Here is a 27,431-nt window from a genome sequence, read left to right as displayed (position 1 = left end):
TAGCATGATCAATGTGGAGTTTTCCAGAATGATGCTGAAATCTAGGAAAAATCATGATTATTTGATTTAAGGGACTGGATTCTTAAAATGATTTAAGCACAACACAAATACTTCATTTATAATTCCTGTGATAGTAGAGCTTCTGTAAGATAAAGTACATAGCAGTGAAAACAGTCATATGAATAGTAATTCTAAAGAGTTAATCTAACTATTCAACAAGAAATCTTAAAGTTTTTGCCCATTGTTCTTGTATGCCTTATTAAACTTTTCTTCCACACGATCCATAAACGCACTGTATGCATCTCGCTGCCTTCTGTGTCTCTTAAGGAAGATGGTACAAAGAAAGTTAGTGAAAGCAAGCATATATCAACTTTAATTTTCATTTATCTTTTTAAAAATTGGTATTTAACAATCTTTGGCTTTAAAAATTTGCTCCATAGGCCAAACACGCATCTTGTTCTGTTTGTACACGCAAGACTATTCAAAGAAGACTAATTTGTCCAGGGAAGAATTTGAGGCATAAAATGTGTTTCAGCATCTTTTTCAGAGTGTTTGGGAGAGCCTTCTTGTCAGGCCTTGTTTGAGTGCAATACACTCAAAATGGGCTGCTCCAAAAAAAGTGGGAGTAAATTTGGGAAAGATTTCCCACAACATTTAGGCTTCAATCCACCATGTCAACTATCTTTGATATAAGAAAGAAAAAAAAAAACCCTCAAATACTAGATAATCCGTTGTTTGCATTTTAAGTAAAAGCAGAAATCTGAATGCTTCACTTTTAAAGATAGGCATATCTTTCACTATAACAAATGACAAATTCCTGCATCAAAGCAATTGTTAACAACAACGCTATATACAAACCGCAACAGCTATGGGAAAAGAGGCAAACTCACTGTGTATGAAGCAGATTTAACGGGCCAAGGGGCTTTTGGTAAAATTAGCTTTGAATCCCAGGTGCATTCACGAGGCTTGTAGGTGATAAATCTTTCTGTACTGTTCTGTTGACCATTTTTCAGCAATGGACATCCACTTACTAGAGACAGGAAGACAAATGAGAAACTTAGCAGTGACATGAGTCTTTTTGTTCATGAAGTCTCTCACAAGATGGTCTCATTTTTGGAGATCAGGACCCAGGAGCAGTAAATTGCTGGGCAATTTATAGGTGCAAATCTAAATTAAAATTTGTTTATCCTTTCTACTATTTCTGCTAGAATTAATTTTGACCTTCTCTAAACATCAATTCAAATCCTACCTTATTTTATTTCTTTGGGGACTTCTTTAAAAATTTTTTTCTCACTAGTGGTTTTGACTTGAAGGGCATATTTTGCATTCTACCTTATATTTGACTTAGATGTTTCCTAACATCAAAGACTTGGTCTTATAAAATATTTTTGGTGTTTCCTTCCATAGTGACTTAGACACGAGGAAATTTGAGGTGTACTAATCTAATTAGGTTCAATTATGTACCTAGACAAGGTCTTTTAAATTTAATCCAGGCTAAAATGTATACATTATTTGCAAATAAATTATCATTTTACAATTATAAAATTATTTGCTACTCATTTTAAAAAGAAGAAAATAAAATTCAACCAGTAGCCAACTATCCAGAAACAACCATTGTTAACCCCTTATTGGTTTATAATTGATATGTAATTATAATAGTAAATACAGTATGTATTAGCTTTATCCATATAAAAATACTGGATTATACAGATTAAGTCTGCATAAACACCATACAAATGGCACCATAATAACACTAATGGTATGTATATTACCATGTGCTAGACAGCATATGCTTTACATACATTATATACCAGGTGCTTTATATACGTATGGGCTTCCCTGGTGGCTCAAATGATAAAGAATATGCCAGCCTTGCAGGAGACCCAGTGATTCAATGCTCACAAAAATTTTATGATGTAAATTCAACTATTATCATTCCCATTTATAGGTAAGGAAACCAAGATATAGACAGCTTAGGTAATTTAGGGCAGTGAGGCCAGGATTCAAAGCTATGCATCTTGCTTCTGGAATCTATTTTAACTCATTGGTTCTCCACACAGAACACACTGAGTTACAACTCAATTTTTAGTAATTTTTAGTAATATATTAAAGGTTGTGGATAACAAAGCATATTGATTTTTGCCATCAATGAACTGAGAATTTAAAAAATTTACTGTATCATTAAAGGTGATACTTAAAAAATACTTTTTTAATTACTTGCCTTTTTAAATATTCCTGTTAAGATATAATGCAGAAAGCTTATGTTTGCTATGTTTATAACTTTATAATAACAACTTACCCGTACTTAAGTGTTGTGACTTAAATTTTAATCCAAAAGGATCCTTTTCATAAGTCGTCACAAAATTTGGTAAATTACGTTCATTCTAGACATGTAAAGAGAAGATTGTGCTATTACTAAGAAATATTCTTATTGCTAACATTCTACTTGGAATTCAGTTTCTCCAAATATTAAATATTTCACCAGTAAAATGTATTCTGAGGATTTTGTTGTAGCATTTAAAACCTGCATATGAACAGTTGATGTAATAATCCAAGATTCCAGACAGTGTTTAACCAATTCTTTTTATGGTGGCGTGAGAACTTCACTTATCCTTCTGTGAATAATTTAGAAAAGATATTTTAAACAGGATAAAATAAAAAGAATCTATTCAGAATTTAGCAACACAACCTCAAATGCAAATAGAATTACATGTTTTATTTCTAGAGCTAAATTTATTTCAGGCAATAGGAAAAAATGTTGAATAAAGCTAAAAATGATTTGCTAAGACTGAATAGAATAAATATTGTTTTTAGTATATTATAAAACAAAGTTTTTTTAATATGGCTTAAATGCACCAATATGAACTAAAATAGAATTTGTACACTTCCCAGAATCAAATCAAATAAAACAACACAAACGTCTCTGCTGCTGCTAAGTCACTTCAGTCGTCCGACTCTGTGCGACCCCAGAGACTACAGCCCACCAGGCTCCTCCGTCCCTGGGATTCTTCAGGCAAGGACACTGGAGTGCGTTGCCATTGCCTTCTCCAATGCATGAAAGTGAAAAGGGAAAGTGAAGTCGCCCAGTCGTGTCCGACTCTTAGCGACCCCATGGACTGTAGCCTACCAGGCTCCTCCATCCATGGGATTCTCCAGGCAAGAGTAGTGGAGTGGGGTGCCATTGCCTTCTCCGTCTCTGCTTGAAAGCTAAATCAGTGTGGCACAAAGAAGAATGAACTTGGGTTGTGATCCAGAAGTTAGACGAGGTTCTCTTCTTAGTGTTTCTAGTCCTGCCACAGCAAATAATAAAATATTAAAAGTCCCAAAGGAAACTCCTTAATACAAAATTTTTGGTCTTTCATCAAATCCAATGTGAAGCCAAGTTTAGAAAAAAAATTGTCCGCTGTTTAAAGCTGTAACAATACTGACATCTGGTGGTTGTATAATTTATATCTTGCTCCCTGCATTCACTCTTAAAAAGCGAATTAATTGACATAAAATTTAAAAGACCCAGATTGGGATTGACATATGCACACTACCATATATAAAATAGAAAACTAATAAGAACCTACTGATAGCACAGGAAACTCTTCTCAATGACCTATATGAGAAGAGAATCTAAAGAAGAATGAATATATGTATATTATATATAACTGACTCATTTTGCTATACATCTGAAACGAACACATTATAAATCAACTATACTCCAATAGAACTTTTTTAAAAGTTCCTCATTCCTTGAACTTTTATTTCTCCAAGTCATGCCATTCTAATTTTCAGTTCAGTTCAGTTCAATCGCTCATTTGTGTCCGACTCTTCGCAGCCCCATAAATCATAAATTAAATAATTAAAATTAATTTAAATTAAATAAACCAATTGCACTTGATATTTAATTGATCTCCCCTCATTTACAAAGGTAATATATTTCATTTACTACAAACATAAGCATTTAGATGGATAAGTAAATAAGGTTATAGATCAAAGCTTTTTGAATTGCCCAACTTTTAGCCTAATAGCTCCTAAAAGTTCACTTTTATTGAGTACCTCAATATTTCCAACTTTGTTGTAAGAAATTTGTATATAATTGTCTCCTTCATTACTTAAAATAACCATATAAAACATAAAGTATTTTTACTCCAATGTACAAGGAGAGAGGCTTAACAACTTGTACAAAATTATTAGAAAGTAAGAGAACTAGGATACTCAGTGCTCTTAACTGTTTTCCTATATTTTCTCACTGGAATAAGCTTTTTCCTTTTTTTCTTTTTTAGATTTTCTGGTATTATCAGTTTTATTGCTTCTCTCTTTACCTAGCAAGAGTCATATTTATGTGGATTATAGGATATATTCATGGTCTAATGGAATTATATTTTGACCTAATCACATCTCCTTAAATATTTATTTCCCACCACAATTTTAAATTAGAAATTCTTGCTCATATATTATTCAAAATATTAGAAAGACTCCAAACCATTAGAAAGACTCTTTGAAGTAATACAATATCCCCTCTTTGTCAATTTTCACTCACTCATCCCTTTGTTCCATGATTGATTCATTACTAGACAGTAAACTCCTGGAGTCAGTTTTCCAAACATACTTCAGTCCAAGATCTTCTTGAACCCTTTCGTGAATGGCTTTCTAAAGCCATCCCTAAACTGGTCATCCCTTCCAGCAGATAAAACCCCGTCAGAAACATCAACCAGGGTCTTGTCTTTCCTTTGCCATTCATTTATTGCTGAATTTGAATTGTATTGTTCCATGAGAAATACTGCTACAACTTTATACACATTATATTCACATATACTTTTTTTATTCACATAATAGTTGTTATAGTTAAGACATGAATAAAAATAATGTATTTTCCCTATACCTGTTTTAAGTTATTTAGAATCAAATGCTTTTTTCGTACCTGTCGAAAGTCATGTGGTTTTGGATTGAGGTATACACCATTTGGATATTTTCCACTCTCCACAAACATTAACTTTGCTTTATGTGAATCCAGACGTGGAAATGTAGTTATAAATTTAGGAGATATGGCCTTCTTGGGAGGATTCCTTAGGCTGGGAAGGTGAACCATTTTTCCTGGAAAATCAGGGATTTTTCTTCTTTCTTCTTCCATGATGGTCCTTGATGGCTTTTCTGCAAGCCTCAAAGATGTATACAGTTTGTAACTAAAATCAGGAGGCTTTATTTCCCAAATGTTGACTTTTACTTCAGATTGTGGTGGTTGCAGTGCATTTATTTTCCATTTGGAGTTGTGATCTTGCATGAGACAGTGCAGCCTCTCTGCAGTATCTCTGCCTCTCCTACCTGTCTGGGACACAGGGGCGTTTTCACAGGTTGAAATCTGCAACAGATACGGAAACTGGTGAAGTATGCCACTCTAGCAACGGTGTATCAGATATTTTCTCTCTTGGCCAGGGTAAGCTCTAAAAGATTTATGAAGCAGGGAAAAAAAAAAAAAAAGCTCAGACATGATAGGGAGTGTGTGTAGAGGTGAAGAAAGTATTGCGGTGGCTGCAAGTATTTATTCAACATGTTTGTTACAGCAGTTACTGAGCTAGGGGCTAGGAATTCAAAACAATTAACTTGAAATCCATATCCGTAAAAAGTGAGAGAATTGGGAGAAAGGAATGAAGACAAAAAAGAAAACCTATGTAATATGATAGATACCACAAGAGTTTTATGAATGAAGATAAAAAATAAAGCCTATGTAATATGATAGATATTACAATAATGTTAAGAGAGGCCTGGGAGAGTGCATAGCTAGCTCTATCAGGAAAATAGAAATGACATTGAAAGAAAAGTTATCATTTGCACTGAACTTGAAGAATAAGAAGAAATAAGTCGGGGAGTAAAGTAAGGAGATAGCATTTCAGACAGTATCTAAAGCACAGACAGTATCTAAATCTTGTCATAAGCTATTTCTGAGGTATCTGTGGCCATCTAAACCATGATAAGTGTATTGGGCTTCCCTCACAGCTCAGTTGGTAAAGAATCCGCCTGCAATGCAGGAGACTCTGGTTCGATTCCTGGGTCTGGAAGATCCCCTGGAGAAGGGATAGGTTACCCACTCCAGTTTGGGCTTCCCTTGTGGCTCAGCTGGTAAAGAATCCACCTGCAATGTGGGATACCTGAGTTAGATCCCTGGGTTGGGAAGATCCCTGGATAAGGGAAAGGCTACCCACTCTAGTATTCTGGCCTGGAGAATTCCTTAGACTGTATAGTCCATGGGGTCACTAAGAATCGGAAGCGACTGAGCAACTTTCAGGTTCTACTATTGGGATCTGTAGATAAGAATTGGAGAAGGCAATGGCAACCCACTCCAGTACTCTTGCCTGGAAATCCCATGGACGGAGGAGCCTGGTAGGCTGCAGTCCATGGGGTAGTGAAGAGTGAGACAAGACTGAGCAACTTCACTTTCACTTTTCACTTTCAGGCACTGGAGAAAGGAAATGGCAACCCACTCCAGTGTTCTTGCCTGGAGAATCCCAGGGACGGGGGAGCTTGGTGGGCTGCCATCTATGGGGTCGCACAGAGTCAGACATGAATGAAGCAACTTAGCAGCAGCAGCAGATAAGAATCACGGATTTCCTCTTTGTTGATCTGTGACAAGGAAATGGTTGGCACAATTCCAGGATTTAGTGAATGTAAAGAATCTGCCTGCAATGCAGGAGACCTAGGTTCAATCTATGGGTTGGGAAAATCTCCTGGAGAAGGGAATGGCTACCCACTCCAGTATTCTTGCCTGGAGAATCCCATGTACAGAGGAGCCTGGCAGGCTATGGTCCCTGAGATCACAAAGAGTTGGTCACAATTGAGTGTCTAATATGATAGTAGACAATGCCAATGAATTTGAAATCTCCATGGAAAGAGGGATAAAAATCAAACAAAATTTATCTGGCTAAGTGCAAATAAATAATGCTGGTGCCCAGGAAATAAGGGTCTGAGGTAGGTACGACTTCCTTCCTCTTGTGCTAAAATTTTATGCTGTTTGATAAAAATAGCAAAACAGAGAAACTTCAAGATTCTAAATGCTATTATGCAGTAATTTGAAATTGAGAATAAAGAAAAGCTACTTTGAAGAAACACTGACAATGTCAACTTAAAAAATTAATAATAAATATTTTGTAAAATAAAATGATAATTGTTTAACTTCTAATATAAATATTTTTTTAAATGACTATGATCCATTGAGAGAAAAGCAAGAGGCATGTGTAGCAAAAACATAGCATATGGATGTAAAGAGGTAGCAGAATAAAAAGATGGAAAAAAATCAGTTGTGGTTATATCACCAAAGGTCTTTTATGACACATCATTTTAACAAATCAAAGATACCATAAAATTTCTTAACCAAGATAAGAAATACAAGAGGAGGAACAGTTTATGGAAAGAAGTTATAATAATATGTAGGTTTAAGCAAAATATATGTCCACTATATAACTCAAAGTATAGGCCTGTGGCTAAGTCAGCTTTTGCTATAATGCTTTTTAACAAACTGCCCCAAAACTCAGTGACAAAAACTCAATGACTCAATGGCAACTGGAGGTCCCTCATCCCCTCCTTGTCCTTAGAGTGCGTGCCTCGCTTGAGTTTCCTGATCTAGAGGTTGCCCAAGGAAACAGCCTTGAGATAGTACTGTGTTGCTGAGGCTATCTGGACAGCAAATGTGACTTTAACCAGGGAAAGTGAATTTGCTCAGTCGTGTCTGACTCTTTGCGACCCCGTGGACTGTAGCCCACCAGGCTTCTCCGTCCATGGGATTCTCCAGGCAAGAATACTGGAGTGGGTTGCCATTTCCTTCTCCAGGTAATCTTCCGGACCCAGGGATCAAACCAAGGTCTCCCACCCACGTTGCAGGCAGATGCTTTAACCTCTGAGCCACCAGGGCAGACCCCTGGGAACCAGAGAAGTCCTCTCTATAAACTTTCAAGATTCAGGCAGAGAGTGGGGAACCAGTGCAGAGATCTACTTGTCTTGCAGCTGCCCAAGAAAAGCCACATATGTAAGTTCCTTTGCTTCTTAAACCTGCCTACCTCCCTATCTGCAATGGTCTACCTCTGTCTTTGGTCTTTCCTTGCCTTCCATGTACAGGGCCCAGGTTCAGATTACACCTGGGCAGCTCCTGAGGAGGTGGCAAACTAACAAATGGATGAAGAACATGTTGTATATACAGAAAATATCAGCCTTAAAAATGAAGGAAATTCTGCCATGTGCAACAAGATGAATGAACTTGGAGGTCATTATACTAAATGAAACAAGCCAGTCACAGAAGGACAAATACTGCATGATTTCACTTATATAAAGAAATCTAAAATAGTCAAACAGAAATGAAGAGTAGAATGGTGGTTGCCAGGGCTTGGTGTGGAGGAAGAATGAGGAACTGGTATTCAACAGGTATAATGTTTCAGTTATACCAGTCGAATAAGTTCTAGAGGTCTGCTGTACGATGGTGTACTATGTTAACAGTATTGTATTGTACACTTGAAAGTCTATCAGGAGGCTAGATCTTCTGTTGAGGATTCTTACTACATTTTTTTTTAAGCTGAACAGAGACCAAAAAAAGAGTGGTACTTAATATCTGAGTGAGAAGAGTAGAAATTCCCTCAAGTGTTCAAAAATATATTATCCTCTGTGGCTCAAAAATATAATAAAAATAAAGGTGATTTGATGAATAGGGAGCCACTTACCATCTCTACAAAATTACTGCAAAATAAGTTAATCATTAAAGTACTAAACCAATTAACAAAATGTGGATATAAGGTGTAGATTTAGCATTTCCAACTGTACAAAAAGATCTTCACAACCCAGATAATCATGATGATGTGATCACTAATCTAGAGCCAGACATCCTGGAATGTGAAGTCAAATGGGCCTTGGAAAGCATCGCTACGAACAAAGCTAGTGGAGGTGATGGAATTCCAGTTAAGCTATTTCAAATCCTGAAAGATGATGCTGTGAAAGTGCTACACTCAATATGCCAGCAAATTTGCAAAACTCAGCAGCGGCCACAGGACTGGAAAAGGTCAGTTTTCATTCCGATCCCAAAGAAAGGCAATGCCAAAAAATGCTCAAACTACTGCACAATTGCACTCATCTCACATGCTAGTAAAGTAATGCTCAAAATTCTCCAAGCCAGGCTTCAGCAAAACGTGAACTGTGAACTTCCAGATGTTCCAGCTGGTTTTCAAAAAGGTAGAGGAATCAGAGATCAAAATGCCAACATCCGCTGGATCATCAAAAAAGCAAGAGAGTTCCAGAAAAACATCTATTTCTGCTTTATTGACTATGCCAACGCCTTTGACTGTGTGGACCACAATAAACTGTGGAAAATTCTGAGAGAGATGGGAATATCAGACCACCTGACCTGCCTCTTGAGAAATCTGTATGCAGATCAGAAAGCAGCAGTTAGAACTGGACATGGAACAACAGACTGGTTCCATATAGGAAAAGGAGTATGTCAAGGCTGTATATTGTCACCCTGCTTATTTAACTTCTATACAGAGTACATCATGAGAAATGCTGGGCTGGAAGAAACACAAGCTGGAATCAAGATTGCTGGGAGAAATATCAATAACCTCAGATATGCAGATGACACCACCCTTATGGCAGAAAATGAAGAGGAACTAAAAAGGCTCTTGATGAAAGTAAAAGTGGAGAGTGAAAAAGTTGGCCTAAAGCTCAACATTCAGACAATGAAGATCATGGCATCTGGTCCCATCACTTCATGGGAAATAGATGGGCAAACAGTGGAAACAGTGTCAGACTTTTATTTTTTTGGTCTCCAAAATCACTGCAGATGGTTGTTGCAGCCATGAAATTAAAAGACGCTTACTTCTTGGAAGAAAAGTTATGACCACCCTAGATAGTATATTCAAAAGCAGAGACGTTACTTTGCCGACTAAGGTCCGTCTAGTCAAGGCTATGGTTTTTCCTGTGGTCATGTATGGATGTGAGAATTGGATGGTGAAGAAGGCTGAGTGCCGAAGAATTGATGTGTTTGAACTGTGGTGTTGGAGAAGACTCTTGAGAGTCCCTTGGACTGCAAGGAGATCCAACCAGTCCATTCTGAAGGAGATCAGCCCTGGGATTTCTTTGGAAGGAATGATGCTAAAGCTGAAACTCCAGTACTTTTGCCACCTCATGCGAAGAGTTGACTCATTGGAAAAGACTCTGATGCTGAGAGGTATTGGGGGCAGGAGGAGAAGGGGACGACCGAGGATGAGATGGCTGGATGGCATCACTGACTCGATGGACGTGAGTCTGAGTGAACTTCGGGAGATGGTGATGGACAGGGAGGCCTGGCATGCTGCGATTCATGGGGTTTGAGAGTCGGACACGACTGAGCGACTCAACTGAACTGAAGCAATGCTAAAAATATAACTTAAAATATCTTAATTTCATGTTTCTATATTATGCGGTTGTTCAGTTGTTAAATCATTTCTGATTCTTTGCGACCCCATGGACTGCAGCATGCCAGGCTTCCCTGCCCTTCACTATCTCCTGGAGTTTGCTCAGATTCATGTCCAAATATTCCCACCACCACATTGACAGTGGTGGCATCCAAACATCTCATCCTCTGCTGCCCTTTTCTTTTGTCTTTGATCTTTCCCAGCATCAGAGTCTTTTCCAATGAGTTGGCTCTTCCCATCAGGTGGTCAAAGTATTGGGGCTTCAGCTTCAGCATCAGTCCTTACAATGAATATTCAGAGTTAATTTCCTAGGAAATTAACTGGTTTGATTTCCTTGCAGTCTAAAGGAGTCTTCTCCAGTACCATAATTCCAAGGCATCAGTTCTAGGGTGCTCAACATTTTTTATGGTTCAACTATCACATCTATATGTGATTACTGGAAAAACCATAGGTTTGACTATATCGACCTTCGTCGACAAAGAGATGTCTTTGCTTTCTAATATACTGTCTAGGTTTGTCATAGCTTTATTATACAGTAAACAATAGGAATGTCTGCATAGAAATTGAAAGGGTTTGTAAATAAAGGAAGTTAAAAAGAAAGGGTGAGAGTTTGAAAGTTGGCCATATCCTTCCAAGATTCTTCCAGAGGGGAGGGCACGCTGGCTAATAATTGGTATTTTTATTTCCCTTCTCATATCTATGCATAACTTTTTATAACCTGGTCCATTTAACTATATAACCAATAATTATTTATTATTCTTATCTAACTTTAACCAAATCAATCTTAGATGATCATCTGGTTTCATATGCACAATAGTCTACTGGAAGACAGTGAACTGGAAAGAAAATATGAGTTAGTTTGGTTTATTTTTCTCATAAACTAATAAATTTGCATGTTGTTTTCATGTTGGGTGCTTCTGAATCTGGCTAATGTGACTTCAACAATGACCCACCCACTCACTAGGAGATGATGAAAATAAGCCCTTGACAGTCAGTGGTTAATCTGTTCCCAGTTCATGCCTTCTTTTATAAGTCTCTTGCCTCACCTATGATCCTTCACATTTCTGTTGAAATGTATTTTTTAATTTCTGAGGCACACCGAAGGCTCAGTCTTGACTAAAATTGTAAATATACCCATCTCCTGCAGGGCTCAGAAATCTGGTTACATGAGCAAAGAAAAGACATGAGAGTATTGATTCGTGGCCAGGGGTTTGTAATCAGCTGCCATGGGCTGCCATCTATGGGGTCGCACAGAGTCGGATACGACTGAAGTGACTTAGCAGCAGCAGCAGCAGCCACGAAAAGACATGGAGGTTGAAGGTGTAGGTAAGTGAGACAGCAAAGTGTCTCACCAGGATGTATAGCTAGGAAGAAACTAACCAGGAAGTTTATAAACTGGAAGAATAAGAATAGGTCTAATCGATATGGAAAACAAGTATCATGGTAGTAAGAGAGCTGGACAGTCAAAAGATTAAGAAGCTCTAACTGGAGAATGCAGTGAGGTCTAGACTTCTTTTTGACTAGGTAGCTGAGAGTAGACACAAGCTCATCTGTCATCTTCTTGCCACTACTGCTCATTTCTGTCTCTGTATATGTCTGGGGCTTCCTGGCTACCAAAAACTGTAACTATGCAATATATAAACCAGGGATAAATTATCTTTAATTTGTATGATACTTCATTGTGTCCTTATATTATGAAGTTATTGTTACATATTATTCAAAAGAATAATATGCATTAAAATTAAGCTTCTGTGCTATACGAATCATGTGTTAGCATATATCATTGTGATCTCGGGTGGCCTCGGTTGGCAATGGCTTGGAGCAAGGCTTTGGTTCCCAGGATATTGTGGCTGGGAAATAGCAGTGAAAGCACCAGATCCTAGCCACTAGATCAATGGTCAGTGACAAGGGCCCTGGCCTTTCAGCTTTGCAGAAAAGAATTCCCACAAAGATGGAAAGTACTGAAATGAGTAAAGTATTTATTAAGAGGAATAAAAGAGTATAATTGAAATCAATTCTGAATATTCACTGGATGAATTGGATGATGCTGAAGTTGAAGCTTCAATACTTTGGCCACATGATGTGAAGAACCAACTCACTGGAAAAGACCCTGATGCTAGGAAAGATTTAAGGCAGGAAGAGAAGGGGACGACAAAGGATGAGATGGTTGGATGGCATTGCTGACACTACGGACATGAGTTTGAGTAAGCTCTGGGAGTTGGTTATGGACAGGGAAGCCTGGCGTGCTGAAGTCCATGGAGTCACAGAGATGGACAAAAATTATCAACTGAACAATAAAAACAATGCGTGGAAAGACACAAGGGCAGACTCAGGGAGAGAGAGAGGGGCTGAGTCACACCCTCATGGCAGTTTGAATTACTTTTATGGGACATTTCTTCCAGGTTTCCTTTGGCAAGTCATTTTGATTTGTCTGGTTCACTGTCCATATTTGGTATATCTCAGGATCCTCCCACGTGTTTGCATGCATCTCTAGGGTCCAGGCTCATCCCTCAATTGTCCTGTTATTCTCATCTTGGAGTTTCAGCCCATAGGGAATTAATCTCTAATTGCTTTACCCTTGGGGTAGGGGTGGCCCATCTGCCTCCTCCCTCAACTGTAGTCCCGGGATACCCCAGCAGAAAGAAATCAACTGGAGAGCTAGTTGAATGATTGAAGCTTGTGATGGCAATATCACATTATACTCCTCACTTTATGTGGAGAAAGCTAAGGCATAGAGAAATATGGTCATAAGATGTGAGGTTGAGAAAGTAAGAAAAAATAAACTAGTAATCTCATTTAGTCAAAGATTTAGTGGTAAATGTTGATATTACAGAAGCTGTACTTTGCAAAAAATGTCTCACTGGAAATAATAGAATAGTTTAATCTGAATTCAACAAGCCCAGTTATTCTCCATCTAAGAAATTACCTGGTTTTAAGGATTAGTTTAAATGCCGCTCCAATAAAAGCTTTTTCCCAGATCTATCAGGGTTCATATTTCCTTATGAATACAGCAGTGGAACTCGGAGTTACATTTTGCCTTGTTCCTTGTATTAAAGTTACTTAATTCCAAGATCTGACCAGTTAGATTGTAACATTGAGTCAAATATACCTATTTTTACAAACACTATGTAGGGTTGTGCATATTTTAGGTTGAGTCATGTGAAATTTCTTTTATTCAATGATTTTTCAGCCTTACAAAAATGCAAACTTTAAGTGGTTCCATGATAAGAGGAATAATTTTATGTGCCAAATTCTGGAAATTACAGATTTTTTTTTGAAACTGTATCTAAAAGCTCAAATATCTAATTACATTTTTTCTAAATAATGAAAACTTCTAATAGTGGCAATATAAAAAATAAACTTTAAATTTCTTCCTCAATATTTTCTACTAGAATGTCACAAAATATTTTTGTTATCTGCTTTTACAATCAGATTTTAAAATAAATGCATTCCTTAGGTTAGTAAATGTATGCAAATTTAAGCTTATTTTGCTCACAAATATGAGTTTAATTTTGTAAACTTAAGTATTTGGGAGGCTAGACAGACAGAGAGATAGAGATACAGATATATACCTGATACCTAAATGATGCCAACAAGCAAAGAGCATTATAAAACAGTCTGCTATTAAGATCACAGTGAATTCCTTAGACCAGGAATTCATTTACATTTGTAGATTTACAAAGAAATTCAGCACTTCCAGCTTTCTCCTTCTTAACATATCTCATGATTTCCCATTTATAATATTATATATAAAGAGATTGCTTCTCTCATAAATGAGTTCATGTCATATATTTTAACATAAAGTACACAAATTCAAAAGACCTAGATAAATCGACAAACTGGAATAATTCAAAATAAATGCAAAAAAGGAGCATTCATTAGAAAATCAGTAACTTAACTCACCATTTAAAATTGCGAGTTTGAATTAAATTGTTTTTGGCAGTATGTCTCAGAAGATCTTTTCTGCAAAGCCAGATGAGACTAAACAGATAGTTTATAAGGAAACATTTAGCCTTTGCTTTACAAAAGATCTCAAAGTGCATTTAAGATTTACCCACCTGGGTTGCTAAGAAACTGAATTAATTTTCTAAAGGACTCAAGTCAGAGTAGGAAAAGAAAGAATGAAAGTAGGGCCTCTAATGTTCCCTAAAACCTAGCAACAAGGCAATAACTCCTGAGCTCTTTTTGGAAATGTTAGAAAATCAATATACTACAAAATTCAAAACTTAGTAAACATCAAGAGAGAAAATAATCCCACTCTAGAGCAGTTTTACTAAATAATGTCTTGACAATTCACTTTTTATATTTGTTTAGTAATCTTTTTGTAAGTCAGTATGAGCTTAACATTTAATATAAGCACAATTTGAAAAGCAGGTTCAACTCTTTTATTACCTTGTGCTTAAGAATGTTTGAGTTAATTTCCTCAATGTTCATTTTATAAGGCAAGTGAGGATTACAAATTCTTCTTCCATAGTTTCCAGCTTCACCTACTGATTTCTGCAAAATAAGTTATGGAGAAAGCTTTCTGTTTTCACTGGTCAAATTCTACACTCAGCGATCTCTTGGTGAGATTAAAAAACAAAAAACACCTCCCAGAAAATTTCAAATGTGTACCAAAATAGACAGAATCGCATAGTGAATCTTCATGTTACCATCACCTGGCTAAAAAGTTGATCAACTTATAGCCCAAATTGCTTTAAATATCCTGCAACTTATCTCTTTCTCTTATTATTATTATTTTGGTGCATCATATCAACTTACTGAGTTTCCTTGGTGGCTCAGTGGTAAAAATTGTCCTGTCAATTCAGGAGATGTGGGTTTGACCCTTGGATTGGGAAGATCCCCTGGAGAAGCAAACAGCTACCCACTCCAGTATTCTTGACTGGGAAATCCCTTGGACCGAGGAGCCTGGCTAGTGGGCTGCTGGCCATGGAGTCAGCAAAGAGTTGGACACTACTTAACGATTATACAAGAACAAAACAATCAACTTATCAGTAATTATTTTAGAATGTTTCCACTAAAAGAGAAAACACTTAAAAAAAAAAAAAAGCATAAGCATAGCACCACTATGAAACCTCAAAAAAGAACATCAATTCATTGATACTAATATATGGCAAAATTAAAGTTTGTAATTATCCCACAAAAGTCATAAATATTTTTGGTTTTTTCTCTTTACAATTTGTTTGTGATTTGGGCTAGTTATTTACTCTCATTTGGTCCAAAAAATTCCTGTGACCTGAGCATTAGCTTCTCTTTTTCTCATATTTTTCTAATGAAATTAGGGCATCTCAACACACTCCAGTATTCTTGCCTGGATAATTCTAGGGACAAAGGATCCTGGCAGGCTATAGTCTATAGGGTAGAAAAGAGTTGGACACAACTGAAGCAACTTAGCAGGCACGCATGCATAAAACTACCTGAACCAAGATCCCTAATGTCTGGAGTCTTTCAACTATCCTATTATTTCATCTGAAGTGAAAGTTCACCCCTGGGTGGCAGTGAATTGCTTATATATAATTTAATCCCAGTTTATAAACTGAAGCTCAAACATCAATTTACCTGCGCTGTTTTTCCCAATATTCAATTTCATTGTGTTTTTTTCCTTGGGGAAATGACAGTAGAGTTGGGTTTACTCAATCTCTTAGAGTTTTGGAATAAAATTAACCTATCTTTATGCTATCTAACATGTATCTCTCTCACTCTCTGCATAGGGATGTATATGATTCTTTCTCAAAAGAATATGTTCAAAGTGCCTTTTTATATTGGTTCAGTACTATTGTGTAGGATGTGAAAATGCACAGGGCATGGCCTTAGATTTCAAGAAAATTACAAATAATTCACTAGAAAAGATACAAACCTATAAGAATGCATTTTAAGACTAAGTACTAAATGCCAAATAATCAGTCCTGACAGTTACTCTTCTGGGAAATTAATGAGGGGGCAGGTCCTTGAAGTAAGAACATCTCTGAAAATTTCTTTAGAGCAACAAAGATCTATTCTGATCTTTCACAACAGTGAAGTTCTTAGTAAAAACGAGAGGAAGGGAAGGTGGTTTAATGGGTAGACACCATAAAAGCTACTATAATTCTCTTTAATGCTTTCATGAATGCTTTTCAAGACGTTTCTGCTAGGGAAATATTGTTTTGTGATTAAGTGACTGAAGTTATACATAGAACCATTCAAAAACCTCCTGTTATGTAGATACTTTGAATGTATAATACATTTTTACTGCACATAAATATCTATGATATGTGAAAGGATCTGATGTTCAGCTTCCTTAAAATTAGGAAGGTAACCTGTTGTGACAAACAAAAACCTCCACATTCTGACTTTCGTGTCTCCTGGTACTAAGTGCTGACTGAAAAAAAAAAAAAAAAAGTGCAACCTGAAAGTTGAGAGTTAGATTTTATTCAGTGGGAATGTCAAGACTTGAGCCCAAGAGACAGTATTTCAGGTGACCCCAAGAGAGCTACCTCCAAGGAGGCAGGGGAGGAGCCAGGCTATATACAAGTTTGCAACAGGGAGCAGGTAATCTGAATATTAAAAGATTATTCTTAATTAAGAAAAAAGTAAATCTCTCACATGAAGAGATTTAGCAGTCTTCAATGTATGAGAAGATGCCAGCATCTGGGCTTGCTGAAATAATCGTTTTCATATGCATCTAGCTATCTGGGGCCAATCCCGCTTTCTTTGTTGTTTACACTCTTGTTCCTTGTTTAACATAAGAGATGGCAAATCTGTCTGATGGCCGCCTCACACATCCCCTCAACTCCTCAGCACTTACCAGAGAGGAAGCAGCTGATGGCTTCCAAATAGCTGGCTTTATTTCACCTGTGCTCAGAAATCTGCATTTGGAAAAGGCTTGTTTACTGGTAGAGCTTAGAGCAGAAAACATTTTATTTTACATAAGGAATGTGCACATTTCTTAAAAGGCTACTTGAATAACATAACAGCATATGTTTATATTGATTCAAATAAATTAACTTAAAAACTATTGTAATAATCTTATCACATAGCTGGAGTTCAAAATACTCCATAAATTAATAAGAAAGTAAAATAGGTTTTCAATTATGTTCAGAATTTTTTAAAAAAAGGATGGGAGTTTCTTGGGCAGTAGGAATAATATTAATGTATGCCATATGCAGCTAAATGGCTTTGTTTCTATTTTATGTCCTTCTTTATGAAAGGGAACAATTTCCATACTGAAAATAACAGAGAAAAATAGGAACATATTGAAGCTTGAGTTACCTGAAAAGACAATAATAAGATAGCATAGTTATTTACATGAATTTGGATCTATAAAACCATAGGGGCTACATTTCAGAGCAGTTAGTACTGGCAGTATGAAATGAGGTGGTACTCTGACTATTCGTCAGGAGGACAAAATTGTGTAAGAGTTGTTGGGGGAGTGTGTAATTTCCTCAGTTCTGTCTCATCACAGCAAAAAATTGAAACAGTGGGCCAGCTCAGTTTTATTTGGCAGACCAGTGTTATAGCTCAGTTTTACTTAGCAAGCAAGGAAAATACATGCTTCAAGGCGTGAGGGTGGGCCAACCCAAAAGAAGAGCTCAATTTTGGCTCCTCTTTTTGTTTTTTTGTTTTTTTTTTCTCCTCCCCCTGAGCCTACCCTATGTAAACTGGCTAGCCAGGAGGGCTGTTTGTTTCACCTGAGGTTCCCACTCCAGTTCTCGCATTTTCTTCTGTTCCATTTTTGTGGACTTTTCCTTTCTTTGTCCTTCAGCCGCCACCGTTTTGGACTCCTTTTTCCTACTGTAACTATCTAACATTTCCCCCGCAAGATATGAGAGGCCCAATTCTTTGGGAATAGGGGCATCAAGGTCTCTCTGTCTACTTTCTGCTGAACTGGGATGGTGAGGGGCATTGGGCCTCCCCCTCTTGCTAGTCTCAAGCCTCAGAGTCCTTATAGCAGTGTCCTTTCAAGGATGAGTGATATTTTCCATGGTTGGGTAGTTTTATATATCCTTGTTGAACTGAAACTACATGTTGTAGCTTGTTGACCTGGGCAGAGACGAAATGGGTTAGAAAACTGACAATGGAGCAATCATAAGCAGCATCAATATGAGGATAACAGGGATTAGTAGGGGCGTTTGCCAACTCTAAATTCCCTCTCGCCAGGAGAAGGATTCCCCCAAAGGGAGATTGTTGTCACCCTGAGGACTCTCCAGCTCATCCTTTGATATCCCATAGGATCAGAATGTTTTTCTTGAGGACTGTGAGACTTTTTAAAACTTAGCTGGAGGTATTTACCCAGAAGCAATACGTCTCATTCAAGATTGCTCAGGTTCCTCTTTGTTCAGGGATCAGGAGATCTACCTCCTGCCTATTTTGGAGTATAACCCCTGAAAACCTGTGTTGGCTCTTTAGAGCTATCCTGAGAAATCTTATCTCCCAAAACTTAATTTTCATGGTGTTCATACGAATGGCACTCATCTGTAGTCCTGAATGGGTATCTGAGATGTCCCAGAGCTCATAGGTATATTGAGTGTCCTCCTCCTCTGTTTCCTTTCACAGCTTGATTTGTGAGTAGTGAATCCAGGAGTCATATCCTGGTACCTTGACTTCTGTGGGGGTAGAAATATTACAGAATAGGGGCCCGTCCATGTGGGCTGGAGTTAAGCCTTTGGGGACCCATCTTTCCAGACTTTAATTAGGACTTGAGTTCCTGGAGCATATAGTGGTGGCTCTTTATAATCTTTTGGACCCTGGTTGATGCCCCCAAATATATATCTTGTTGGAATTGTCCAATGGCCATGGTATAAGACTGGACAGTCTAAGCCTCTGGATCTAGGAAAAGGTCACTGAGATAAACAAAATGTCTCCCAAATAGCATCTCATAAGGACCAAGACCAGCCTGTTCCTTAGGGGCAATACGGGTGCAGAGCTATTGGTAAAGCCTCCTTCTGTCTGAGGGAGGTCTTCTGGGTTATCATTTTTATCATCGATTTTAAGAAATGGTTGGCTCTTTCTACTTGTCCTGAAGACTGAGGCCTCCAGGCACAATGGAGATAATAAGTAATGCCCAATGCTTTAGAGATCATTTGGCTGACCTTAGAAGTAAATGATGTCACATTGTCACTTTGCAATGACCTAGGCAGGCCAGATCTTGGAATGATTTCATGGAGCAGTTTTTTTACTACCTCCTCAGCCTTCTCAGTCCTGGTGGGAAAGCCTTCAATCCATCCTGTGAATGTATCTGTCAGGACTAATAGTTACTTATGCCCTTGAGAAACTGGGTGAAGTCCATCTGCCAGTCCTCTCCTGGCCACGTGGTTGGATGGGCTGGGCCAGCTGGGGTCTTTGAGCTCCTTGGGGGTTGTTTAATTGGCAAGCGGGCAAGAGGAGACCACTTGCCTTATAGTCGTCTGGAGGCCTGTTCCTCTGAAGGACCTTTCTAGTCATCTTTGGAGGGCCTTTTCCCCTAAATGAGTGGCAGCTTGTAAGGAGTTAACCAACTTCCATTGGAGGTTCCCAGGCAGAAAAAGGAGACCCTCCTTTTGAAACCACCCCACATAATCTTCTTGAAAGCTCTCACTCTTAGCTTTAAGAGTCTCACCTTTGGTATATGAAGGAGTTTCTGGCAAATTAGTCTGTGGAACTAAGGTGACAACCCCTACTAGGTCATTGTTCTGTAAAGCTGCTCTCTTAGCTGCCTAATCGGATGCTTGGTTCCCTTGTGGCACTTCCGTGCTCCCTTTTTGGTGTCCTTTACAATGTGAGACTGAAACCTCGGTGGGCAGATGGACTGCCTCCAAGAGCACTGTCTTCTCACCTCTTTCTGTCTCTTCTCACCCTTCAGCCTCTTGGTGCCTTCCTTCACTCCCATTTCATATACTGGTGTCCTTTTGTCATTCTGCAGTGGTTGGTAATTCTTGTTTTACCACCTCATTAGCTGCTGCCCTTCAAAGCATTCTAAAATAATTATTTACTCCCGTTTATGCCAATTAAAAATACTAACACTGTTCATCTGTAAACTCAATATAATTTACTTCTTTTCTCAAAGTACTGATAAAAAGTTTTAGTTCTGTTCAGTAGTTAGAATGGGAAAAAGGAGTCCAAAAGGGTGGTGGTTAAAAGACAAAGGGAAAAGACCACAAAAAGGTAAGAAAGAAAAAATCCATGGATCAGAGTGAGAACCTCAGGTGAAACAAACACACCCAATTCCAGGCTAGACCTAATTTGCATAGGGCAGGCTCACAAGGGAGGAGACAAAACATAAAAAGAGGAAGCCAAGACTTGTTGGGGCCTCTCCTTTGCAGTTGGACCATCCCCATGGAAAAGAAATGCAAAAAAGAAAAATGGCTGTCTGGGGAAGCTTTACAAATAGCTGTGAAAAGAAGAGAAGCGAAAAGCAAAGGAGAAAAGGAAAGATATACCCATCTGAATGCAGAGTTCCAAAGAATAGCAAGAAGAGATAAGACAGACTTCTGCAGCAATAAAGAAATAGAGGAAAACAACAGAATGGGAAAGACTAGAGATCCCTTCAAGAAAATTAGAGATACCAAGGGAACATTTTATGCAAAGATGGGCTCGATAAAGGACAGAAATGGTATGGACCTAACAGAAGCAGAAGATATTAAGAAGAGGTGGCAAGGATACACAGAAGAACTATACAAAAAAGATCTTCATGACCCGGATAATCACGAAGGTGTGATCACTTATCTAGAGCCAGACATCCTGGAATGTGAAGTCAAATGGGCCTTAGAAAGCATCACTGCAAACAAAGCTAGTGGAGGTGATGGAATTCCAGTTGAGCTATTTCAAATCCTGAAAGATGATGCTGTGAAAGTGCTGCACTCAATATGCAAGCAAATTTGGAAAACTCAGCAGTGGCCACAGGACTGGAAAAGGTCAGTTTTCATTCCAATCTCAAAGAAAGGCAATGCCAAAGAATGCTCAAACTACCGCACAATTGCACTCATCTCACATGCTAGTAAAGTAATGCTCAAAATTCTCCAAGCCAGGCTTCAGCAATACGTGAACTCTGAACTTCCTGATGTTCAAGCTGGCTTTAGAAAAGGCAGAGGAGCCAGAGATCAAATCACCAACATCCAATGGATCATGGAAAAAGCAAGAGAGTTCCAGAAAACCATCTATTTCTGCTTTATTGACTATGCCAAAGCCTTTGACTGTGTGGATCACAATAAACTGTGGAAAATTCTGAAAGAGATGGGAATACCAGACCACCTGACCTGCCTCCTGAGAAATCTGTATGCAGGTCAGGAAGCAACAGTTAGAACTGGACATGGAACAACAGACTGGTTCCAAATAGGAAAAGGAGTACGTCAAGGCTGCATATTGTCACCCTGCTTATTTAACTTATATGCAGAGTACATCATGAGAAATGCTGGACTGGAAGAAACACAAGCTGGAATCAAGATTGCTGGGAGAAATATCAATAACCTCAGATATGCAGATGATACCGTGTTATGGCAGAAAGTGAAGAGGAACTAAAAAGCCTCTTGATGAAAGTAAAAGAGGAGAGTGAAAAAGTTGGCTTTAAGCTCAACATTCAGAAAATGAAGATCATGGCATCCGGTTCCATCACTTCATGGGAAATAGATGGGAAAACAGTGGAAACAGTGTCAGACTTGATTTTTTGGGGCTCCAAAATCACTGCAGATGGTGATTTCAGCCGTGAAATTAAAAGACGCTTACTCCTTGGAAGAAAAGTTATGACCACCTTAGATAGTATATTCAAAAGCAGAGACATTACTTTGCCAACAAAGGTCCATCTAATCAAGGCTATGGTTTTTCCTGTGGTCATGTATGGATGTGAGAGTTGGACTGTGAAGAAGGCTGGGCACCAAAGAATGGATGCTTTTGAACTGTGGTGTTGGAGAAGACTCTTGAGAGTCCCTTGGACTGCAAGGAGATCCAACCAGTCCATTCTGAAGGAGATCAGCCCTGGGATTTCTTTGGAAGGAATGATACTAAAGCTGAAACTCCAGTACTTTGGCCACCTAATTCGAAGAGTTGACTCATTGGAAAAGACTTTGATGCTGGGAGGGATTGGGGGTAGGAGGAGAAGGGGACGACAGAGGATGAGATGGCTGAATGGTATCACTGAGTCGATGGACGTGAGTCTGAGTGAACTCCGGGAGTTCCTGCTGGACAGGGAGGCCTGGCATGCTGCGATTCATGGGGTCGCAAAGAGTCGGACATGACTGAGAGACTGAACTGAACTGAACTGCCCTCATGCCTCAAGGGTGTACTATTCTTTGTTTATCAAATAAAACTCTGAGCTGTAACCAAAATGTTACACTGGTCCACTATTTCACATCTTTATTGCAGCGAGACAAAACTAAGGAAATTACACACTCTCCGACAGTTCTGTTTGTCCAATTTCAAAACAGTACAAAACGTACTTAAGAATAATAACCTACAGGCTTCCAGTTCAAGACTGTGGAGTAGAAGGACACGCGCTCATCTCCTGCTGCAAGAGCACCAAAAGCATAACTAGCTGCTGAACAACTATTGACAGGAGGACTTGAAACCTACCAAAAAAAAGATACCCCATGTCCAAAGACAAAGAGGAAGCTGCAGCCAGATGGTAGGAGAGGTGCAATCACAATAAAATCCAATCCCATACCTGCTGCGTGGGTGACCTACAACCTGGAGAACATTAGTCCAAAAGAAGTTCTCCCACTGTTGAGAAGTTTCAAAACCCCACATCAGGCTTCCCAGCCTGGGGATCCAACAAAGGGACTGGGAATCCCCAGGAAATCTGACCTTGAGGGCCAGTGGGATTTGATTACAAGACTTCCACAGGACTGGGGGAAACAGACTCCAGTCTTGGAGAGCACAAACAAAATTTTGTGCATACCAAGACATAGAGGAAAGGAGAAGTAACTCCACAGGAAACTGAACCAAAGCTGCTAGTGTTGGAGGGTCTCCTGTGGAGGTGTGAGTCAGCAGGGGCTCACTACAGGGACGGGAGGACTGGCGGCAGCTGTCTGGGAAGGTCCCCTTTAGTGTTAACCATCTTGGATGTCGCCATTAACCTGACCATAGAGCCATAGACTTAATTTATGAATAAAATTATAGAAGCTTTAACACACTACAGTGCATATGTTAGAACACTTGGGAACACTGATAGAGCTATAGAAAACTTAATGTACATTTAAAAAGTAAAACTAGGGAGTTCTCTGGTGATCTGTGATTAGAACTCAGTGCTTTTGCTGCTAAGGGCACAGGTTCAATCTCTGGTTGGGGAATTTAGATAATGCAAGTCACACAGTGCAACCAAAAAAAAAAAAATTGATAATAATGAGCAAAACCAAAATCTATTAATGATTTTAAGATGATTAAAGAAAATATTTGATCATTTTATTTTACTTCTGTGAAGCTAGGTAGTGAAAAAAACTATAATGGACCATAACGGGGAAGTGGAGAAGGCAATGGCAATCCACTCCAGTACTCTTGCCTGGCAAATCCCGTGGACGGAGGAGCCTGGTAGGCTGCAGTCCATGGGGTCGCTAGGAGTCAGACAAGTCAGACATGAGCGACTTCACTTTCACTTTTCGCTTTTACGCATTGGAGAAGGAAATGGCAACCCACTCCAGTGTTCTTGCCTGGAGAATCCCAGAGACAGGGGAGCCTGGTGGGCTGCCGTCTGTGGGGTTGCACAGAGTCGGACATGACTGAAGTGACTTAGCAGCAGCAGCAGCAGCAATGGGGAAGTAAGATTTTTTAAAAAAGGGATGAAAGGATAGACTTAGCTACTTTTAAAATTATATAGTAAAACATGTTGCAAAAACTAAGGGCCTCTGAAAATGCAAACTTAAACTTGAAAGAATCACAGCTGAGCCCTAGAAAAGAATTGCAAAGTTGATATGATATACCTTTGTTTCCTGTCCTTTTTCTCATTCTATCCCTTAGTGGCTCTCAAACGAGATTCATTCCATCCAAGTCAAGCATGCAGAGTTTAATTTTTAGAACTTACCACCTTATTGAAACTGACCTTATCTCTTTACTCCATGATCAGAGGTCAAGCAACTGACATACAGTTAATTCATGCTATTATCAGAGTTCTCCCTACTGATAATAAATCAATGTTTGGTGTCACTAGTACTATGAGTAACACAGTCATAACCCTAACTAAAAAAAAAAACCTGCATGCATCTTTTCATCCTGAAATTACTTTTGTGTAATTTATTGGTAATTTCCCTATCTATCCTTTAGTAAAAATTAGGAAGCTTGCTTAATAAAAGGGAAGCAGTTCTTAATAAAATTTTGTAATTCTTATTCTTTTAGGGGATTAAATAGACATGTGTGTGTATGTGTGGAGGAAGCTTTTAACTTTCCAAAGATTTACTACTTAAGCAGCGTCACACAGAAGAGGCACAAGATATTGGGGCTTAACTAGAAAAGTGTTCTCTCTACTAACTAATAGCTGAAACTAAAACTTTTTACTGATTAAATATAAATTCTATAGTGTTGATCAGAGGAAGAGAGGGCTGTGACTATTGAGGGAGAAGTCAGAAGAAACAGAATAAATATAGATATCCTCAAATTCATTTTTAGGTTTGAATCAGCTGTGACTTGCCCAAGAGATGGAAACATAAAAACCTCTGCACCTTTCAGTATTGGCTTATTTCCTGAATAACGTATATGCGGTTTTATACAGTAAAGATCTCACCTGCCTATAATACGAAGTCTGTTTGGATACAACATTATCTAGAACATACTGGGAAGATAAGCTGAACTTCTATTTACAGATTGCAAACTCCCACTCCCAGTGACATGAAAAGTCTCTGTGGAATCTACGGGTACCCCTTGCTTTACCTAAGTCCTAAAAAAGTCCTATTCTGTATTTCTGCGCTAAACATCTTTGCCTCAAACCATTTCAGTGCACAACTAATTGGCAATAAGGCTATTCTCTGTAAAAGGTAAACAACTAGGTTGACAGTTACATTACACTAGAAAAGATGAAAGACACTTGCAAATATAAAAGTCTTTGAAAACCCTTAGGTGAGTTAATCCAAGCCAGATTGTTTACATGTTCATGAAATTTATCTGGAAACATGTAATCCTGTTTTTTGGTGGACTAAGAGGAGCTTGATTCTTCTTTTGCCTCCAACTTCTAATATTGTGTGTTACCAACTTCTAAGTTTGGTAAAGAGAGCATTTGAGAATAAGCTATTGTATGTCAATTATCTAGAGAATAGATTCATTAAAGCTTTTGAGAGCTATTGTGAATTGGTTGCTGTTTCTTTTATGTTTGAGATTGCTTGGTAAATGTTTGAATTTGACATGACTGCTCAGTGAAGGATTTGCAAAATCTGACATGTTATTATACCGAGGTCGGAGTTATCCCAGGAGAAAACTAAAAGACACACATTGAAGGTAGAGACTGATTGTCTCTAGCGAGAGAAGGAAAATAGACGGGCAGAGAGAGCTGACTCACAGTCATGGAGGAGCACTAGAGAAGGTTCCAGAAATTATGGCTATTGGGCACTATGGGCTGCCTTTGACTAGCCAGCACTGGCTTCTGGTTTTGGATTCCCATGATAGTATTTCTTTATCATTCCACATGCAATCCATATATTGCTACATTAGATAATTAAAATACAAATCAGCTCCTATGAACCAAAAGAGTATAAATGAAAGGGTGAGTTAAAACTTGAATGTTTTGTAATAGATAATAGTACTATTTAAATGCCATTAAATTTCTCCTAAAAAAGACTTTATTTTGACAGGAATAGGCTCCAATCAGTAGCATTGATATGCTGTAGTGCAATAAGTCACAAACCTTGGTCCATAAAAAGTTGAATCAGAATTTCCTGGGTAGGTTTATTAACGTATTTTGATTTGGGGGGTTCCAGCACCAGAGACTGTATTCAGAATGTCTTAAGATAAGCCTGGGAATACACAATTTAAAAAATGCTTCCCAGGTGACTTTGATGTATAATCAACTTTAGGAAAAAATACGAAGGTTAGATTTATTTATTTTATTTTATTTTTTGAAAGTTAGATTTAGAAGGTGAGACTCAAGTCTAGATAATTCTAGACTAATTCTATTGTATTTTCAAGTTAGAATATTCTCTATTAGGTTGCAAAGATTCTTGACATAATATACACAAAAAAGGCAATTTTGGAATAGAAAATTAATTACTAACTACTAAAATTCAAAGGCATTGATGCTTTTTTTTTTTTTTTTACAGATTTTATGAAATCTTAGAATGCTTGCAATGACATGGCCTCTTTCTAAAATATTCCCAGCCTGAAACCCATTCCAAGGAAATTCAAGCCCATAGCATCATCACAAAAGTTTCCCATGCCAACAGCCCCCATGCCAAGAGATTCCCAGGCCAGATTTTTTCAAGGCATTAGTACCAATTTGGTACTAATGTATAAATATTATTAAGATTCTCCTCTTTTGATTGTAAACTTTTATTTCACATTTTATGTGTTTTGTTTTGTTTGGGTGAGCTTCTTTTTTTCCCCTTTAATAATATAAACATTGTTTTCAACTCTATAGTGCTCTTTGTTAATGGAGATACAGGTTAGTTATAGAAAAGTGGTTAAAAACGAAGTTACAACCACAAAATAAAATATTATTAAGCTGTTAAAATATGCAAAATTTCACACATATAATTTAAATCAAAGGTAGCATAGAATATAAAGTATGTATATACCAAGTTCCTCATAATATAATAAATTATGTTGCGCTGTGCTAAGTTGCTTCAGTCGTGTCCAACTCTTTGTGACTTTATGGACTGTAGCCTACCAGGCTCCTCTGTGCATGGGCTTCTCCAGGCAAGAATGTTGGAGTGGATTGCCTTGCCCTCCTCCAGGGGATCTTTCTTACCCAGGGGTTACACCCATGTCTCTTACATTTCCTGCACTGGTAGGAGGGTTCTTTACCACTAGCACCACCTACACATATATACTTACATATACCTATATGTCTATATACTTCAAACCACCAAAGAATGTATATGAAAATTTTACCTGTGATTGTATCAGGTTCACTTCTAATAGTTCTGTATTTTTCCA

General features: G+C 38.1%; 1 protein-coding gene across 1 annotated transcript; it reads right to left on the bottom strand.

Annotated features, from left to right (window-relative positions):
* Positions 1–225: 225 nt before the first annotated feature.
* On the bottom strand, positions 226–18,199 carry C4H7orf78 (chromosome 4 C7orf78 homolog). Its single transcript, XM_069587576.1, has 6 exons — positions 18,080–18,199; positions 14,805–14,909; positions 4,910–5,347; positions 2,300–2,384; positions 891–1,030; positions 226–321 (listed from the first exon to the last, which is right to left on the bottom strand). The coding sequence occupies exons 1-6, from the start codon at positions 18,197–18,199 to the stop codon at positions 226–228; spliced, it is 984 nt and encodes a 327-aa protein (XP_069443677.1).
* Positions 18,200–27,431: the final 9,232 nt, after the last annotated feature.

Source organism: Ovis canadensis, chromosome 4 (assembly GCF_042477335.2).
Source record: "Ovis canadensis isolate MfBH-ARS-UI-01 breed Bighorn chromosome 4, ARS-UI_OviCan_v2, whole genome shotgun sequence".
Classification (NCBI taxonomy): Eukaryota; Metazoa; Chordata; class Mammalia; order Artiodactyla; family Bovidae; genus Ovis; species Ovis canadensis.
This window is presented reverse-complemented; position numbering and strand designations above follow the sequence as displayed.

Coding starts and splice junctions, on each gene's coding strand:
- C4H7orf78 (XM_069587576.1), bottom strand. CDS start 18,199: ATGTTAGATAGTTACAGTAGGAAAAAGGAGTCCAAAACGGTGGCGGCT. Junction 14,910..18,079: donor AACTGGAGTGGGAACCTCAG/GTGAAACAAACA, acceptor CTTATTTTGCAG/AAATCAGTAGGTGAAGCTGG. Junction 5,348..14,804: donor CAAACATTCTTAAGCACAAG/GTAATAAAAGAG, acceptor TATCTGTTGCAG/ATTTCAACCTGTGAAAACGC.